This window comes from Nilaparvata lugens, chromosome 6, assembly GCF_014356525.2.
Source record: "Nilaparvata lugens isolate BPH chromosome 6, ASM1435652v1, whole genome shotgun sequence".
Lineage (NCBI taxonomy): Eukaryota > Metazoa > Arthropoda > Insecta > Hemiptera > Delphacidae > Nilaparvata > Nilaparvata lugens.
In genome coordinates, this window is record NC_052509.1 from 63,690,237 (window position 1) to 63,709,891 (window position 19,655).

The following is a 19,655-nucleotide window of genomic DNA, read 5'->3' on the forward strand; positions in this document are numbered from 1 at the left end:
TATAGGTTAAATGCATGTAAAGTTCTGCTACTTTGAACTTAGTTTATTTTAAAAACAATAGTGAGCGCCGTTTAATTTTTGTGATTTTGTGCTCAAAATAAAATACTAAATCGATCCCTACCAAAAATTTGATGACAGGTATGTTGGCACTGGACGTGCACTTTAGCCGAAGGCATATTGGCTGTGATACTTTCCATGAATGGTGGTTCTTTAGAGTGGAAATTAAAATTTCTCTCCTCAAAAAAAACTTTGAGGTTACAAAAATATGTTTTCAATTTTTTCTTAACAACGACTGGTGCTACAGATGAAATTATTATGTCTGTAAATAAGGCTATGAACAGCTGATGAAACAACGCAGTCGTTGCCATCTTAACACTCACTGATTACCCACAACATGAAGTGTCCCAACGTGTGATCGTTTACCCTACTCTGCAAAGTCACAAATATGCTGTCAACTGAATATTATGAAATGCATACAATAATAATTTATTCAATAACTGAATTGAGAAGATTCAAGGTACCTAGAATACATTCTAGGTACATTAGGAAAATCTATAGAAAATGGATTTTTCACTGCTTCCAATAATAAAAATCTGGTGTGGCACACTCACACAGTCAACTTTCCTTGCCATTATGAAAATTGATCACCTGACGCTAGGGTACCCGCGCATCTCAATTCAAAGATTTGAGCCAGCTGGTGACAGGGCAATAACCCTGGAGACACACATGAGGTCTGCTATCTCTTCATAGTGAATGATTTAATAGAATCAACAATAATTTGCATGTTGGTTATCCATCTTGTTTCCACTATTATTATCACTATCAACTTTTATAAAACTTTAAAGTGAAAAAGCACTCACATTATTTGATGTGGCGACGTCCGTTTCTTGCTGGTATCGCACATTTTCAAGCCAAACAGGAACTGAAGTGTTTAAGGTTATGATGGTGAAATTTGGTGGGGTGGAGGCGATGTCTGTCTCCACCTCCACCAAATTTCACCATCATAACCTTAAACACTTCAGTTCCTGTTTGGCTTGAAAATGTGCGATACCAGCACGAAACGGACGTCGCCACATCAAATAATGTGAGTGCTTTTTCACTTTAAAGTTTTATAAAAGTTAATAGTGATAATAATTTGCAATTGAATAATCACATTTTCTCGAATTTAAAGCTTATTTTCAATTTTAGGTGAAAATGTTACTGAACATTAATTGTAGAGATTTTCATGCTCAATCTACTCCACTTGATTTTTTTTGTTTCAATTGTATCTGAAGCCTGATAATTGGGAATCTATCTGCATTGATGGGGCGGAGCTCCTGAAATTTTTACAGATATGGGACTTGTGGCAGTTGATAGAGCTTATCGATGACTATTTTATTTATGAATTTGATCAAAATCGTTGGAGCCGTTTCCGAGAAAATCACGAAAAACCCTGTTTTTGACAACATTTTTGCCATTTTAGCCGCCATCTTGAATTGCATTTGATCGAAATTGTTCGTGTCGGATCCTTATAGTGAAAGGACCTTAAGTTCCAAATTTTAAGTCATTCCGTTAATTGAGAGATGAGATATCGTGTACACAGACGCACATACACTCATACACACACACACACACACACACACACACACACACACACACACACACACACACATACAGACCAATACCCAAAAACCAGTTTTTTGGACTCAGGGGACCTTGAAACGTATAGAAATATAGAAATTGGGGTACCTTAATTTTTTTCGGAAAGCAATACTTTCCTTACCTATGGTAATAGGGCAAGGAAAGTAAAAGTTAGCTAAGATAAACCTGAAACGTGGACCTCACTATATAGTCCAGTCAAATGGTCGTTTTTCAGGAAACAGCCCCGAAAGAATTTTTCCCAAAACTTTGGGGGTTTTGGGGGTGAAGCCGCCCTCTGGCGTGTCAGCAAATTTCAGATTCGAATTCAACGCCCCAAAATACATATATAGAACCGTCGAGAAAAATTATTTCGGGGCTGTTTCCTGAAAAACGACCATTTGACTGGACTAATAACCATAGAGTGAAGATACTATATGTTTAATATTGATACTTGTATCATTTGTTAATTTGTATCATCTGCTAAACCAATTACAAAAAAATTACATGAAATTAACAGCACTAGTATTTGCTTATAAACTCAAGGTTTATGTCTATAGAGACCTTATATGTCTCAAATCCCACTGTTTCAAATCCCACATCCTTTTTGATTACCTTCTCAGCCACAACAAACCCAATAGACACCAACAGCACCAACAGACACTAATCCAATAGACACCAACAGCACACTAAAAATTGCCATTCTATCCTTCTACTTGTCTATGAGTACAACCAAGAAGATGGCGGGCCTGCCGAAAGATCTCGCTGTCAAAGTGAGTGATTAATTCATTTATTGTAAAATATCTGACTGCTAGTCGTTTTTTCTAATAGCAAAAAGTGACCTTATATGTATTTATAGACCTTGTGTAGACTAAATTTAGAGTTTTAAACACTCCATGTGAGTATTTGAGGGTTTTAATTATTGTGATTTTTTTATATATTCATCAGGGGTCGTTCTAACTCGTTGCGTGTCGTGGACGACATTTTGTTACGTCGCTCCAACTCGTTACGTCAAGGCCTAGCGCAGACAACACGCAAGAGCAGTCTCGAGGAAATTGGCATCGCTCATTTCCCGGTAAATATATCACTCTACCCAATATCGTTCTGTATATCTATATGTTGTGTGTCTCACCGCCAAAAATATACTTACGTTGCACCTCTCATCTTCATCTCAGCACAGACTATATTATGGTTTTGAAGTCTAGAGACCCCGGGTTCGAACCCTCCCATTACCAAAAATTTTTTAACCAGGTCACTCCCGTGTTTAGAGTCTAGAGATCCCTAGATTTTGTTTGCTGAGAGTGATGCCCGCACATGAGCTTTAGGCTTGTGTGTGGGTAATGAGGCGGATGTTAACGAGAGATGAGTGGACCTACAGTCTTAGGTGGGTTCCAAACCACCGGGAAGCGATTTACTAACAGTTCAGTTCTTCCAGAGCCACTCACAGTTCTATTCTTAGCTGCTTCACCCAGTTTACAGCTCTGTTTGTGGCTTCATGCAGCTCTTTGAGATCTCCCTCAAAAGAATGGATTGAGCACTCAGCAGTTATTTATTTATTTATTTATAAGGTTAGCAAAAAAATACAAGAATCGGAAAAGGAAAAACAGGCTATTGCCTAAAACTTCTTCAATTTCCTAATTTAGTTTTAAATTGTCCAAATATTATAAGTTATGTCCATTCAAATTTCTACACCATGTTATGTGGTTCATGGTTTGTGTTTGGCCACACTCACACAAATGAAATCGAATCAATTTATTTTTTACATTGCATTACAAAAAATAATGTACAATTTCATAAATTGAATACATCAATTGAAATAGAAAATGATACATTATTACATTAATGCTAGCATAGATGGCGTGGAATCCCCCCAAGGAGACTGACTATACGTCTGTGAATGGGGGAGAGTTCTTGCATGAAAATAGAGTAACATGTATCTTTATCTGAGCTATGAACTATTAACTTTAAATCACGACTGCCTAGGCCCCATACTTTTTGCTCTTGAGTGCAAAATATAGTCGAGTAAACTTGAGAATTGAGTGAGAGAAAACATTAAATCGATTTCATTTGCCTAGAGATTGATTATTTTTCAATATTCAATAGTTTATCATTCCAATTGAAATAGATAGTACCACACCATTCTTTCACTAGGTCATGACCGGTTTTAGGAGAATGATTAAAATTATAATTGTCAATGTTTTTTAATTTTTAAATATTATGTCGTTCAATTTTGTATTTTTGTACAGTATTATTCCCCTATAACCTCTAAATCCATACCCCTATGCTAAATATTTTAATAATCGGAGTGGGCTATATAATAACTTTATGAAAATCATATAAAAACAATCACTTTATAAAAAATCACAGTAAATTAATTAATAATGCCATGAGTAAAAATATTATCAATGTTTATCATGTACTATTGAACTCAGAGTATAGTATTGGTTTTTGACCAATATAAATCAGACTTTCTAATAAAGTTTATGTCTATATTTAAAGAAATAAGATCCTCTATCACAGCCTAATCAAATTTAAATTCATTGTTTCCCTAAATATTCATTAAGAAAACACATAAATCTTTATTTTTATTACGATTAGTTCACAGTCTTTCTTGTAATGTTGTAAATACAGTACTGTACAATATTTTCGTATTGATAAATTATTATCATTTATAATGTTGTACATACAATACGATAATTCATTCAAATTGGCATATTTTATTCTATGATTAATCAATTATCAGTTGTGTGACAATCGATCATTTTGTAAAACTTTTTTTGGAATTAATTGTATGAATTGCAGATTTTCACCATTTACTCGTATGGAAGAGGTTCCAGCAATCTCTACCAGAAATATGGATGAGACAGTAGATTGAAATATGGTTAGGCCACCGCACAATAGAGGCCTATCCATTCCTTATATATAGTATGTAAATAGGTAGAGAAAAAATATGGTGATCTTTCACCACAATCATGATGTACATATGGTATGTACCTTTTCGATAACAAGGAGGGAATGCCTAATAATAATATATATGGTTTGCGATGGATATATATACTCTCTTGAATGAGCTAATGATGCATTCCAGAGAATGTGACATATATATTTGAGTCCCTGTAGATAAACTGTATTCCCTTTTCCGTAAAACATGTCTGATCAATATTATTATGATATTGCACAAGTGCTTAATGCATATGAATATTAATTTCCTAATCTAACACTGTATTTTTGAAACGGTAATATAATAACTATCTGAAAGTCTATTCCTTGTTTTTTTAAATCTCATGCTTGGATAAACTTCCTTCTGTATTTTCAGTTTATCAATAAATTATTGTCCTTTCAGTTTTCTATTGACATGAAGCTTCAATTTGTCATTCTTAAAAATTAAGTCAGTGGATATTATCATAGAGAAACGATAGCATAAGTAGATACCCCATGGTATAGGGCGTTTATGTCGTAACTTTTACTATTATCCTAAGCCGATAGTTCACGTAGTTCCTTCCCATGCAGCTGTGTGACGCTGGTAGTCTCTCAAATTGTGCAGTTCATACACTATCACCCCAACAAAACAGTAAAAATTGACAATAATCGACAGTAATCGGCTTGAGATAACAGTAAAAGTTGCGACATAAATTCCCTATACCATGGGATATCTACTTACGCTATTGTTTCTCTATGATATTATTTTATTGTAAGAAAACATGCAATATATGTAGGCTAATTATTATTTGAATCAATTTTAATTTCACTACACTTATTATCCAATCAATGAGCTATAATTCACTCATAAATATACTCAGATTATTCACACGCTTTTCCTAAAATATTATCTCAGTGAATATACAGTAAAAAAAGTAAAAAATTGATCAACAATTGTATAGATCACAAACTACAGTTATTTAAATCTCTGTCAAATAAATTTTTATTTCATGTTTTATAATGCCAGAAAACTAGCAATACCTCAATAATCTTATTTCTCATTTATTATATATAAATATATACGGCTCAATAGAATGAAATTTTCTCATAAAGACAAATAATAATGATAATATAAATAAAAATTGGAAATCCAAGTACCCTTTTAAAATTGTTCAATCACGACATTTTTCGGCTATATAATGTCATTATTATTTATTATTATTTTTATTTTCACTAGAAAACACTGAAAACATTATCAAGTCATTATCTTGAAATATACTAAATCTAAGTATACTTAGGGTATACCCCTTATCTAAATTTTCACTAGAAAACACTGAAAACATTATCTTGAAATATACTAAATCTAAGTATACTTAGAGTATACCTTTTTAATTTTTTTTTCAATTCCTAATTTTTATTTATATTTAAGAATAGCCCTGAAGAAAAAAATTAAATAATGATAGTCTATTTCGATCTTGAACATTCAACAAATTTTGATACTCTCAATTGATCTACAATCGTGAACCTTCTAAGTACAGAACACTGTCAACCATCAATTAAAGTTGATTTGAGAATAAAAATATTAGAGTAAACTTTTCGATAATCCCTATACACCTTCCCACACTTTTGAAAAGCCTTCAGCACATTTCACATACCATAGCTACAAAACCTAATAAGTCAGGATACTATCACATTCTCATATGAGGTTCCAAATCCTTTTCTTGAAGGTTCATCAACATTATATTGGTGCATGTCCATCAGAATGTAATTTGACATTAATTTGGAAAAATGCAAATGCTATATATCTATTCAATTATTGAATTTTTGATTCCTAAAATTCTTGATTATAAAATTTTTGAGTAGTAGGTTTCAAGATCACTCTGACCTATGACAGAAAAAGTCCTTCAATATTTTAATAAAATTTAAATGATAGTCTAATTTATTCGTGACGTCTTATTGAAACTCTATTCTCCTTAGTGCATGCTTACTTTTCTGTCAACTCACCAAACTCTAATATTTTTCCAAAACTCCTCCCACCCCTGTATTGTCTTAACAACTGGAACTGTGTGTAGATTATTGAGAGCACCATGTATTTTGTGCATTGTCCTTGTGAGTATGTACCCCGTCTTTGAATGTTACCTCAACCACCCTCAATAATGTTACCTTCTCTCCTAAATTGAATTAAAATTGAAGGAATGCGTGTTGAACTAAATCTACGGTGTAAGAGAATTAATTTTTCATTTCAAAGAGTTCAGTAAATGTGAAAGAGTAACCTGTTTTTTAACCAAAGCTGACAATGCAGAAAACTTCTTGTTGAAGTCTGTAACTTTTACTGAGCTACAGCAGAGTAAGATATTAAATTTCTCTCATCCACCCCATGCTTATTTACATCATATATGAAGAAACGTTATGATAGTTTATTCTCCAATTGAATACATTTATATAAACTGTTTCCAGTTGAGCCGTTTTGTCTCATATTAATTGTCATCTCACAAAATGATTAAATATTTTGATTGAAATAGAAGTTTTTTCAATATTTTTAACTTGATTCCTATCCCATGAGCTGAATGGCAAATTTAATGATAGTAAGGAATTTATCCCTTTCAAGTAGATTTAATACTTGATTGTTTTCTAAACTTTCTCTTTTTCAAGTATTAGCCCATCATTATATATATTTTATTTATAAGATCAAGTCTCTTAAGCTCAAAAAGCGAGATTTGCTTGAATAATAATGAGTAATCCAACAGTGTGATCAGTATTTGCTTGACTTTGTAATGATGTAAATTGGAAATCCCCTCGATTTATCTCACCCGAAAAATGATCAAAAAATATAGAAAAATGGAGATCACTCATAGCTCAAAGCAGATTAGAATATTCGCATTCATCTCAAACCATGTATAAATTACTCAGAAACAAATATATTTTTGGATATATACAGGAATTAGAATACCGTATCCTGAGCCCTTGTATTGAATAAATCATATACATGTCCTCCTGTCTGGGTAAAATTTCAATTCAGATTGCTACTATTCCAAATGGTGATAATTTGCAATTTTCAGTTAATTCATTCAATTTAATCCTCACATAATGTAACTGACAATTTCAAATTAAAAATTATTCAATACATCACAATTGTCAATTGTATTATGACAATACTGGAATTTCGGTCACATCAGGTATTTAAAAAGAATATATTAACTCTTAGGTCTCAGTGTTGAATAATTATCATTTTTATCAGCACCTATTATTTGACTGTTCCAAAATGTTTAAATCACTCTAGGTCTAGAGAAAGAATCAATATTATTCATTATTAAAACTATATCATGTGATCAAAAATTCCCAGATTGTCTCTGCATTACATTACGACTCTGTATTTTACATTACACTTCATTTACATTGAACTGTGTGAAGTAAGTTTTCTAAAATATATTTAAAGTTTAAACATGATGGAATCAGATATGAGTATTATTATATTTTTTATCAATAACATTATTTATTTATTTATTCATTATATTTTGGAAACTTATCTGGATATAATAATATTTATCTGTAAGTCACAGAAATGCATGTATATCTATCATGATGTAGCACCAGTAGTGTTGCTATATATTACAACAATATAATAATTTTGATTCCATGTTACAATGGTTCCAAGCAATCTGTTGTTGATTATTCGAAACGAGTGCACTGCCTGATTGACATATGTGGAAACTGGCCTGGGAAACTGGAATAAATGTCGTTGTATATGCATGGCTCTACTAAGGCTTGCTGGGAAAATCTTCTCATTAATAATTGAAAAATAATATAAATAAGTTGAAGATATATTTCATTAGAAGATCATTACTATGAAAGGTTTTTTTAAATTGTATTTATATGCTTCCTCTACACATTCATGGATTATAATTATTAGGAGTTCCCTGGTGCTCTATCAATGAAACAAAGTTATCTTGAATTTTAGAATCTTGAATGATTGTGCTTTGGAGAACCAATTATTCTTAGATCATATCTTGAGCCAGCGGTTTCAATTCCATTCCTTTATAAATATTGAAAAAATATCTCTATCCACTATTTCACAAACAAATTGTTGTATTGTATTACAATGAACCACCCAATTTCAACCAACGGTCCTGGAACTCTCTTCAGTCACGTGATAATACAGTATTTATATTCACAGTGTAATAGACTATAAAGAACCTACACTCATGACTATTACTTTGAAGATATCATTTTCCATAGTTGGCTAATATTATAATTATATTATACACTTATTGATTGAACAATATGTATAATCGATATTTCACTCTGTGATGAGATTTCAGAGATTTTTTAAAAATAATAATATTTTCACTTGGTGAAGATAATCTTGAAATAAAGTCCACAATAGTTGAAATCAAGAAATCATTTTCCATAGTGGTCTAATATTATAATTATATTATACACTCATTGATTGAACAATATGTAATCGATATTTCACTCTGTGATGAGATTTCAGAGATTTTTTCAAAATAATAATATTTTCACTTGGTGAAGATAATCTTGAAATAAAGTCCACAATAGTTGCTGTAAAGAATATTGTCACAAATATCTGATCCTATTTAGTTTACTATAGTTTACAAAACGAAATTCATTACCGTTCCAACAATTCAACCTTTTTAATTTACAAATACATCCCATGGATCAATGTCGGCCACTATTATGTTTCATGCTCTCCATGCTTCCATGTGTCCATCATGCACATTTTAGTTATTAGAATGAGTTTTGCATTTTATTTGGTTCTCGTCCTTACAGCTATTATGTTCAAATTTTTAAAAAAATGTTCATACTTTAATAAAAACTCATCATTATTTCATTACCACTAATAATTTCAGTGTGCTTCTTGGCTGGCTGACAATAGAATTTAATTTCTTCATATACATTATGTTTGGTATTATGAGAATCAGATTAAAATTCATGTGTCTATTACAAGAAGAGCATTATGTCTTGTAATTATACAATCGTATTGTTAAAATACCTACTTTCAATATAATACCATAGAGAAACAATAGCGTGAGTAGATATCCCATGGTATAGGGAATTTATGTTGCAACTTTTACTGTTATCTCAAGCCGATTACTGTCGATTATTGTCAATTTTTACTGTTTTGTTGGGGTGATAGTGCATGAACGGCACAATTTGAGAGACTACCAGCGTCACACAACTGCATAGGAAAGAACTACGTGAACTATCGGCTTGAAATAACAGTAAAAGTTGCGACATAAACGCCCTATACCATGGGATATCTACTTATGCTATCGTTTCTCTATGATAATACTCACCAAGTGAGACCATTATGAGAATGTATTACCTATTAAATCATTTGAAAATATATTTGCTAAATAAATTGACAAAACATATACGGTACATAATAATTATAATATACCATACATAAAAAGTTGCTAATAATAAACTTAGTCCTAATATTATGATACCCCACTTTAATAATAAAACCGTGATCATTAAAAATCGTGAGACCATTTGTGTTGTTATGTACTTTCAATATTCACTCTCAGCACACTTATGCTTGTTTCCAGGAATGGTATTGGTAAACTCACATTCATCCATCTCACCAGTTAAGTGTGTGTAAAACAGCGATTTCTTCCCATAAGAAAGCCAGGTCCGTGATAAATATTCTAGACGAATCTCAGTTTTATTAAACACTGGTTTTCGTGTTTCAACACAATTGGCACACAGCACAAGCTTTCAATGTTCCACGACAATGTTCACAATTTTTCTGCAGACAAACTATTCTAAACAATTTTTAAAAATTCTCTGTAGACAAACTTTTCCAAACAATTTTCTGCAGACAAACTATTCTAAACAATTTTTAACATTTTTCTGCAAACAAAATTTTCTAAACAATTTTCACAAACAAAATTATTTTGTAATGTGTGCATTTAACGGGTACACAATAGAATTCAATGAGATATTTATCCAGCTTCTGAACTTCCATGAAGTTTCATGAATTTATCTGCAAGCTCTCATGCAAGCTTCTGCAAGCTTCCATGAACTGTCCATGAATTTGTCTGCAAGCTCTCACAAATCCTCGCTTTTTGAAATGTGTGCATCTAGATGGAGCCTCGTCTCTATGTTGTGATAGACCACAGACTGTCTGCAGACTCATTGATTTTGTGATGCGTGCATTTATATTGAGCCTCACCAAGCTTTTGTCTGTCATATGTTGCCACTTGCTCTTCTCTCCATCATGTGTTGCTTTTGTGATTGTTTTCCACAATAATTTTCATAATCTGTTCCACTTTGAAATTCCCAACTTCATGTCACGCACAAAATTATGCGGATTTCATAAGAAGCGCTCCCTGAGGCTTTTGATCTGATGTTGTTCTCCATGCTTTTCATTATCTGTTCTTCACACAATTCTTGTGATGTACCTTTGATTCATAATATTTTACATTCATTTTCTGAACTTATTCTACTTCCATTGCTGTATTATAAGAGGAAACTACAAAAAGATATGATTTTGCAATAATAGCTCCTCAATAGCAAAAATTTATTTATTTATTTATTTATTCTAGATATTACAATTCACTTAATTGGATAGAAACACAGACCAACGTCCAAAACGTCTCTTATTCCAAATTTTATTGAAAAATAATGTCAAAATCAAGGTTAAGTTCACCTCGTCCAATAAAACACAAATTTATGCTATTTTGATGCCGTTTTTGAAGAGGAAATTCTTCGACAAGAAGAGGAAGAGTGTTCTCTGGAACTATAGTATCTATATAAATTCCATTAGTCTTACAGGTTATAGCCAGCACTATGTAATAGTTGATATTTCCACTCATGTAACTGAACTTTGACATTAGACTACACATATTATGACTAATTAAATATTAGGATCGGTATTCACTAATAATTTGTGTCTGTAATTATTTTTTCAAATAGGTGAAATAGGTAGTTTACCAACAGGAGGATAGTTTTTCTAACTTAATTTTCTTATGGACGTGATATTTATATTACAGTAGGCCTATAGATTTCACTCTTCAGAAAATGTAAGCTCATACAGTCCATGAATATGATTCCTGTATTTGATGAAATCGTTTGTTGAAATAATTACTTTGTTGAAGTTCTGACACTGTGTTACTAGTAAATATTTGAAAAAACACTTACTTTTGATTGGAGTCTTAAGGAATGCATTTCACTCCTGAAGAGGAGCTTCATCAGCCTGACACCAGGGGCGCTTGCTCTTATGGGTTGGACTGTGTGGCAAATGTAATATTTTCCCACATTTTGGCCACACAGTCCAACCCATAAGAGCAAGCGCCCCTGGTGTCAGGCTGATGAAGCTCCTCTTCAGGAGTGAAATGCGTTCCTCAAGACTCCAATCAAAAGTAAGTGTTTTTTTAAATATTTACTAGTAACACAGTGTCAGAACTTCAACAAAGTTATTATATAGTGTTTCGTCATGGAAAGCAACTTCAATTAAAATAATTGTTAGTGAAATTCTTTCCAATAGGTATAAGATATTGCTTTTCACTATGATAGCAAGTTCATGACATCGTTCATTTATTATAGAATACATACAGAAAACACAATAAACAGTATTATCAAGTTATACTATGATAGCACGTTGGTGGCTTACATGATTCAATTATCATAGAATAGGCCTAAATACAGAAAACGCAATAAAAAGTATTATTAGCAAGTTACCGTACCTTTATTTTATTAAAGCACAACTAGTTTCAACTCTTACAACGTTTCTAGCTTCAACTCATCAGCTGTTCTTAGTGAGAATTTGTGTGTATTTTTGGCCTCAAAATTCATAAAATAACTTAATTAATACAATGTGCAGTGATAATTAAGTGTCATATTTAACTATAATTTGGTGTTTTAATTTTTCTAAATTTAAAATTTGCATCTCATATTTATTTTTGGACGAAAGTTGAGCTTGAACTTCTTACAGAAGAAACATAACCTATTTTTTGGACATGTAATCAAAATTTGGGAATGGAATAGTTTTGGGCCAAGCCTGTTGTTCCTTCCCAATCATAATTATATGATTTGTTATTGTATCCACGTATAAATAAATAAATAGATAACTCTTAGCTAGAATAGTACCGTACAATATGCGGTATTTGAAGAATGATATGACTTATTGTAATAATTTCAATAATTTGAGAGAATAATACATTGATATTGTCAATATCACTACATTTATTTACAATATCAACGTATTATTCTTTCAATTATAGAGGAGTACCACAACATCTCATACCATACAATCAAATTTCAATAAATATAACTTGCAATGACAGTTAGATGTATTGTTTGGTTAGGTTAGGTTAGGTTAGGTTAGGAAATTTTCCTAGCAAATTCACATAATATAGATTATCAACATTTTAATGAATGAGAGATTCGCCCGCCTTATTGAATCAATTAACTATTTAATTCTAAATGCTCATTTATGCACTAACACATGTTTTTCTCTTGTTTTACTGATATCTTTTGTATAGAAATATTCACAGAATGTAGGTAGTGACTCTACCATTTTTTGCTCTTTGATGAATCCTCTACTGGGTGTTCAATTTCTTTATTAAATGATTGATTATAATATGATAATGATCAACTCTATATCGGTCAACCCTTCTGCTAATCTTTTGTTTAATTTATATCATTGACAATCACAAATCATAAACCCTTCTGTTAATCTTTTGTTCGTTCTCTACATGGAACAATTTATCTATTTATATCATTGACAATCACAAATCATAATTATAATATAAATAATATGATTGGAAGAAGACAACAGGCATAGCCCAAAACTGTCTTCTCCCAAATTTTCACAAATAGAAGTTTCAAAAAATTATGAGGTTAAAATTTCAGTTCAAAAAGTCAATTTCCACTTCAAAACTAATGACTAAACTAGAAATTTTAAATTTTGATATTAGAAACTAATTAAAAACAGAAATCTTTCACTCAATTCTCTACAAATTGGAAATTTTTGAGTAAATTTGCAAAATTTTGAGCCAAAAACAATTGATTGGTTGATTGATCAAATCTGTAGGCTATTCGATAGACAGTTCCGAGCAGTTTTGAAATCACTCTTGGTGGAGCATCCATTCTATAGCCTGAGTGAATTTCTTGATAGTGAGATGACATTTTGAAACTTTTTTTTGTGACATGTTTTTTAAACCCTGTCACAGTCTATCCAGCAGCGCTGGTCAATGACCTAGAATAAAACTAAACTAAACTATTGATTCATTCAGGATTATACAACTCTTAGAAATTGATTGACCTTTGATTCTCTGTTTGTTTTGTAGATGTCGCACCAATCATCGGACGCACCCGCACCGATCAAGATAGCACTGAACGGCAGCATCGGACTGGAAGTGACTCCTCCCGAGGAGAACAGCTCCCCCTCCATCTCCAGCAACACCGGCCTCCTCATGACCCCCTCCTCCATGCCCCTCCACAACCCGCCCTCCATCATACCGCCTCCCTCCTCCTCCTCCAACTCCTCCTCGCAGCAGGAGCAGCACCTGCAGGGGACCATTGTATGATATCACCTAATGTGGGGCAGGAGATTGAGCAGTGTCGTACGCAACAAGTGGCTCTAGACCTCTCCTCTCTCACTCTCTCACTAACCGAAAGGTGATTCACTCTTTCACTCACTCACTAACCTTAAGGCTGTATTAAAGTAATATAAAGTCAAATTGAGGTTACCTACCTATTTAAGGAGTGGCCGTACTCGAGTGGAGTAGATGCTGCTGGCTCTATAATTCAGAGACCTTCTCAAATCCTGGCAGGCAAGATATTTTTCTCGGGCCACTACCGTGTTTCGGATTGACACGCTAAACTGTCAGTCCTGGCTGCCTGATAACAGTCGTTAGGTCATGTCAGAGTCCCTGAAATTGATCAGGTGTGACCTGATAACGCTGACACCAGACCTAAGCCAGCAAGGTCACTCGATATTACTAATAATTAAATAATAATATTAAATAATTAATAATAATAATCTAATAATAATAGAATAATAATTTTCATAGGTGATTTAAGTAAGGCCCATCGACGACTCAAATATATTCAGGTGAGGTGGGCCCTTCACACGCAAGAGACTCCCTCCCTAGCAAACAACAGCCATGCGAATTTACTTTTTCGTCTATAACATTTATAAATTTTATAATATTTTATATTATTCAATTAATAACTACCGTGCCAACGAATAATTCTAATATAAAGGTAATCTTGAACACCTAAGTTATATGCACCTTTTTAGAATGAGAGTCTACAAAGCATGAGCACAGAAGAAAGAATAATAATTCTCCTCTCCTCCGTGGCATGAGTTGAAAGGTGCGTACAGACTTGAGCGTCACGAAGACGCGCGCAGTTTGCTTTTAATCAGGCGGTTATGGAAATTGAATTATCATTTATAAATCATTTGATTACATAAAATTTAAATATATAAAAGAATGCAATAAGAGGGTTATTTATCTATATCTGTATTTAAAAAGAAACAGTAATAATAAGGTACAAATATAATAATAAGCATAGCATCACCTGATGAAAATTAGAATGCGCGCGTGCTAGTGGCGTGTAAGTCTGTACGCACCTTTAGACAAAGCGTAAGACATAAGCGCAGCGAGCAAATCGAGATCATGGAATCTATTGAAGCATTTATTGAATCAGAATTGAATGAAAAAGACTAAGAAATTGTCAAAAAAAACCACTGATTTATTGATAATTAGAAAGACCGGTTTCGGTTATTACACCATTCTCAATATCTGATAAACTGAGTTTATTCTAATAATCGGTCTTTCTAATTATCAATAAATCAGTGTTTTTTTTACAATTTCTTAGTCTTTTTCATTCAATATGAATAATTACCACAATATCAACTTCTCAACTACACAAAAAGTGAATCAGAATTTTTATTTCTTTTTCAGCTCTGGAGTCAGAGTTGGAGATTTGAATGACGAAAAGTTTTGCTAGCGGATAATGGCTTTCTGTAACTCATGGGAACAAATCGGTACACTCATAAGGTTTAATAAAATTTAGGATAAGTCTTGCTAGAGTATAATGAATGCGTAAATAAATACCTCTCTCTCTCACCAAACTATCAAATCTTCACCTCATCAATCGAATTAATTATTATAAACATATTATAATTTTGTAACCAATTATAGATATAGCTTTCAACACTAATCAACTCACATTCCAAACGAATATTTTGAATCATTTATCATATAATATTATAATATATCATAGCATTTCCTATCCAAGGTAGATTCATTCACATTTCCTCCAATGTATTTTTCAAACATATTTGTAGGATTATATTTTTTTCATTAAAACTACAAAACTTTATAATATACGACAAACTTACAGGTATATAACAGGTGTTTCACTCCTGGCACCAGACTTCTACAAAATATAACGATATTGTAGTAAGTTGAAAATAATGAACTATATTATTGTTAGTGATTGGTAGATTTATTTATTCAAATTTTTATTCACAAAATCAAAATTATAATTATATGATTATCATTCAGGGTTAGAACCTTACTGCCCTACATGACATACTATGAAGATTTTGAAAGAATGTACCGGTATGTATTTTAAAATAATTTCAGTTATTCATTGTAAAATTGATAATATGATTGGGATGGTTTAATGAGTGGCTCAAATTTACCCTATTTTTCAGAAGCTATTCATTTTCAATCTACCCAGCTACGGTAATCATTAATGTGATATTATTTTATATCGATATCATTCATGAGAGGGGGATTAAAGCTACAAGCATCGAATTATAAGAATTTTTGTTTGCATAGTAGTTGTAATGTAAAGGGACTCCATGTATCCTAGTGAATCATCTACTCTATGTTGAAAAACCTGAAATTTATTCAAAGAAAAAACTCACAAATCTGCTCAATCATTTGTAAATAGATTCATGTAAAACTTGTTGTTCTGTTTGTCATATATTTTATTCTTCAAGAAATCATATTTGATTTTACTCTTGAAAAATGCAACAAAATCAAAATACTAATTGATGTTACCAATTTATCAACATTTGTAAGGAATGTTACCATTGATGAATGACCATTTAAATGTAAAAAAACTAATTCTGATTGCCTTAAATTAATGTCTATTTAATAGATGGAGTTCAGAGCTACTTGACAAAAATATAATACGATTTTTTTATGGATTGAGAAGATAATCAGACATGAGAAAGATTTATTTTAGTTGTGTTCCTCCACTCTTATTTTTAATCAGTTCTACCCTTTGCGATGCAATCATAAATAAGGATGTGAGCTTGCACACTAGAAATTTGAATTTTTGTACTATTTAGAAGCCACTTCCATTCCCAGGATTGCCTTATGAGTGATAAAGCCTATAGATTCGTTGGCTAGGCTACTTGAAAACAGAATGAAATTCATATTTTTCATTTCATATTCAATAAAAGTCAGTTTTTTCTGGAATACTCTATCACCTATGAGAATCAAACCTTCTCACTCCTTCAACAATAGATTTATCTTTTCAAGTATTATCCATAAAATACTAACCCAGAACTTGTCTCCAATTGTTGTATTATAATTTTTATAAGTCTATTGAACACTAGATAGACTAAATGATATTGATTGTTACCGTATTGTAAGCGATTATTAAGTTTGTTAAAAATCACCTCTGTGATACATAATATTTATGGAAATTGTATTATTTTATGAGCATTATATAGACATTGATTCAAGTTTTCAATTGAATGATAGTGAATATAAATTTATATCAATTGATTATAGACATTTGTATGATTTATCTATTCTTATAATTTGTTATATGAACTGTTTCAAGTTGTCGGGGTAGACGTATTTCGAACACTATGTTAATGTGGATATTATAAAAATATAGCTCACTATATCTCACTTGATTTATGATATAATACGTCAAACTATTAGAATGTTTTTGATCGGAATTATTGTGATCCTTAATCACTGATGACCAATATTAATCATCTTCAACACCATTTTATAGAGAAAATTTCATAATTCCAATATTGATTAATAAGAGCTTATAGGTAGCCTAATTGTATCGTTTCAATTTCAATTATAAAATAATTTTATAATTTTACAATAATTATTGTAAGTATGTCCATTACTGTACTGATATTGAAGAGTCCAGGTACTTTCTAGATGAATGCATTCCTTCTAATACTGTTATGACAAGAATATAAACTAGTAACTGAAGATATAAAAGGAGCTCTCTAAAATAAATTTAATGTACTTCTAGAGACCAATTATGATATTGAAATCAGCTGGAAGTAAATTAAGGCTTCAGTGGTAATGTTCTCTTCATAAATCATAGGATTTTGCTGCTAAACAAATATTTGTATTAGAAAAATTGAACAAAGAATAAATTGACTAATTTTCATTCATAAATTTCCTTCGTAGTTTCATATCATATTTCTCGAAATAATTAAATTGGAATTTACAATTTTATTCAATTAGTAGATTATTCACACATGCACTATATGATTCAATAATAATTTTTCATATTCATCAGGAATATTAACATAGTAGATTATCAAAATAAGCCTTTAAATTTCCAGTACTCCAAATTCAAACTCCAATCATCTTCTTAGAGTAAAAATCCACTCATTGAATTAGGCTTCTTGAATGACCAATTTCCACTCCAATTGTAGAGGTTTTAGATGATTCAAGATATAAAAATTTCTTCATCCAATATTTTTCTGCTGCTATTTGGAAGATGCATGATAATATTTTTTTGTATAGTTTTTTATGTAACCTAAAATGTATAAATATCAAACCTTACTGTAGGGGTATAAAGTAGGTATAAAATTATTGGATTTTGTAAATGTTAGTTGGTAAATAACTATTTTATAAGTCTCTATTGTGGGGGTGTCTACAATGATTTTTGGATGCAGAGTCAATATCATGAGCCAATATTGTCTCTCAAAATTGAAGCTGAACTTCCACGTTGTAACTTATTAAGTATCGTTTAACTTGTCACAAGAAATAACTCAAAATTCATTCCAACTTACCCTTATTGTTACCATATCATCTTATCAGGATATGATTAAAAATCATAATCATTCGTCATTCTGATTGAAGAACCCATCCTCCAGATACCCTATTCATTTGATTTTAGAATCACATTTATATTCAGCTTACTACCTCTTTATTTACTAATTTACTTAATAAATGATTAAATTTACTCTAATTATTTACTACCTAACCTAACCTAACCTAACCTAACCTAACTCCTTCATTATCCCCTATAAATATTGTGGAAATATTAAAAATTGTAGATTCTATTGTCCATTCCCCATCATCAACGTCTCATATCTCTAGATAGCATAATGTGCCGTTTTCAATTCTCTCATTCATATAATAGACTAGTGAACATTATAACTTAGTTTGATTACATTCAGATATCAAATTTCTCTAGATATCAAAGTTACAAATTATAGCTTATAACATGAATTTTACCAGTATTAATTCTTCTTTTATTACTATCGTATTTTTTATATAAATCCGAAGTGAAAAAACACTCACATATTATTACTATTGTATTTTTTATATAAATCCGAAGTGAACACTCACATTCTTTGGTGTGGTGACGTCCGTTTCGTGCTGGTGTTGCACATTCTCAAGCTAAACAGAAAATTCTGTTCCGCTCAGAGAATGTGAGTGTTCTTTCACTTATAAAGTTATATAAAAAACTACAAATGTGAATATTATATTACTGAGATATTGCAATTATTCAAATGCCAATTCCCGGGCTGTCTAATAATTTTTGAAAAGTAGCGCTCATCGAATTTCCATCTAGCTGTTTACCCTGTTTTGTCAATATTTGCAGTAGCATAAGTCTTCGGGGTGAATTGCAGCATTTAATTTGGATTCTCGTTTAATGAAAATAATTATATAAAAATACAATAGTAATAATATTAGTGAGAAGAAGATGGATAACGAACAAGGAATTTTTCTTTTTTTGATGTTTATGGATTGGAAGCTATAAAACATAGCCTACAGCTTAAAAAAAGTTCCAAGGAAGAGGATAACTAATTTACGGTATATCATTAAAAAATAAACCACAATTTTTATGGCATTTGT

General features: G+C 31.5%; 1 protein-coding gene across 19 annotated transcripts in view; it reads left to right on the forward strand.

The window, feature by feature from the left end:
* Positions 1 to 19,090, forward strand: part of LOC111057314 (potassium channel subfamily T member 2-like) — a 699,972-nt gene extending 680,882 nt beyond the window's left edge. For 14 of the 19 annotated variants that reach the window (XM_039431618.1, XM_039431616.1, XM_039431619.1 and 11 more), the window contains 3 exons: positions 2,566 to 2,692; positions 13,851 to 14,181; positions 15,474 to 15,643. In XM_039431618.1, coding sequence (XP_039287552.1) covers positions 2,566 to 2,692; positions 13,851 to 14,090 — 367 coding nt within the window. In that variant the 3' untranslated portion in view covers positions 14,091 to 14,181; positions 15,474 to 15,643. Of the gene's footprint in view, positions 1 to 2,565; positions 2,693 to 13,850; positions 14,182 to 15,473 lie in introns of those variants that run through there. The other 5 variants (XM_039431627.1, XM_039431629.1, XM_039431630.1 and 2 more) reach the window with 3 other exon arrangements.
* Positions 19,091 to 19,655: the final 565 nt, after the last annotated feature.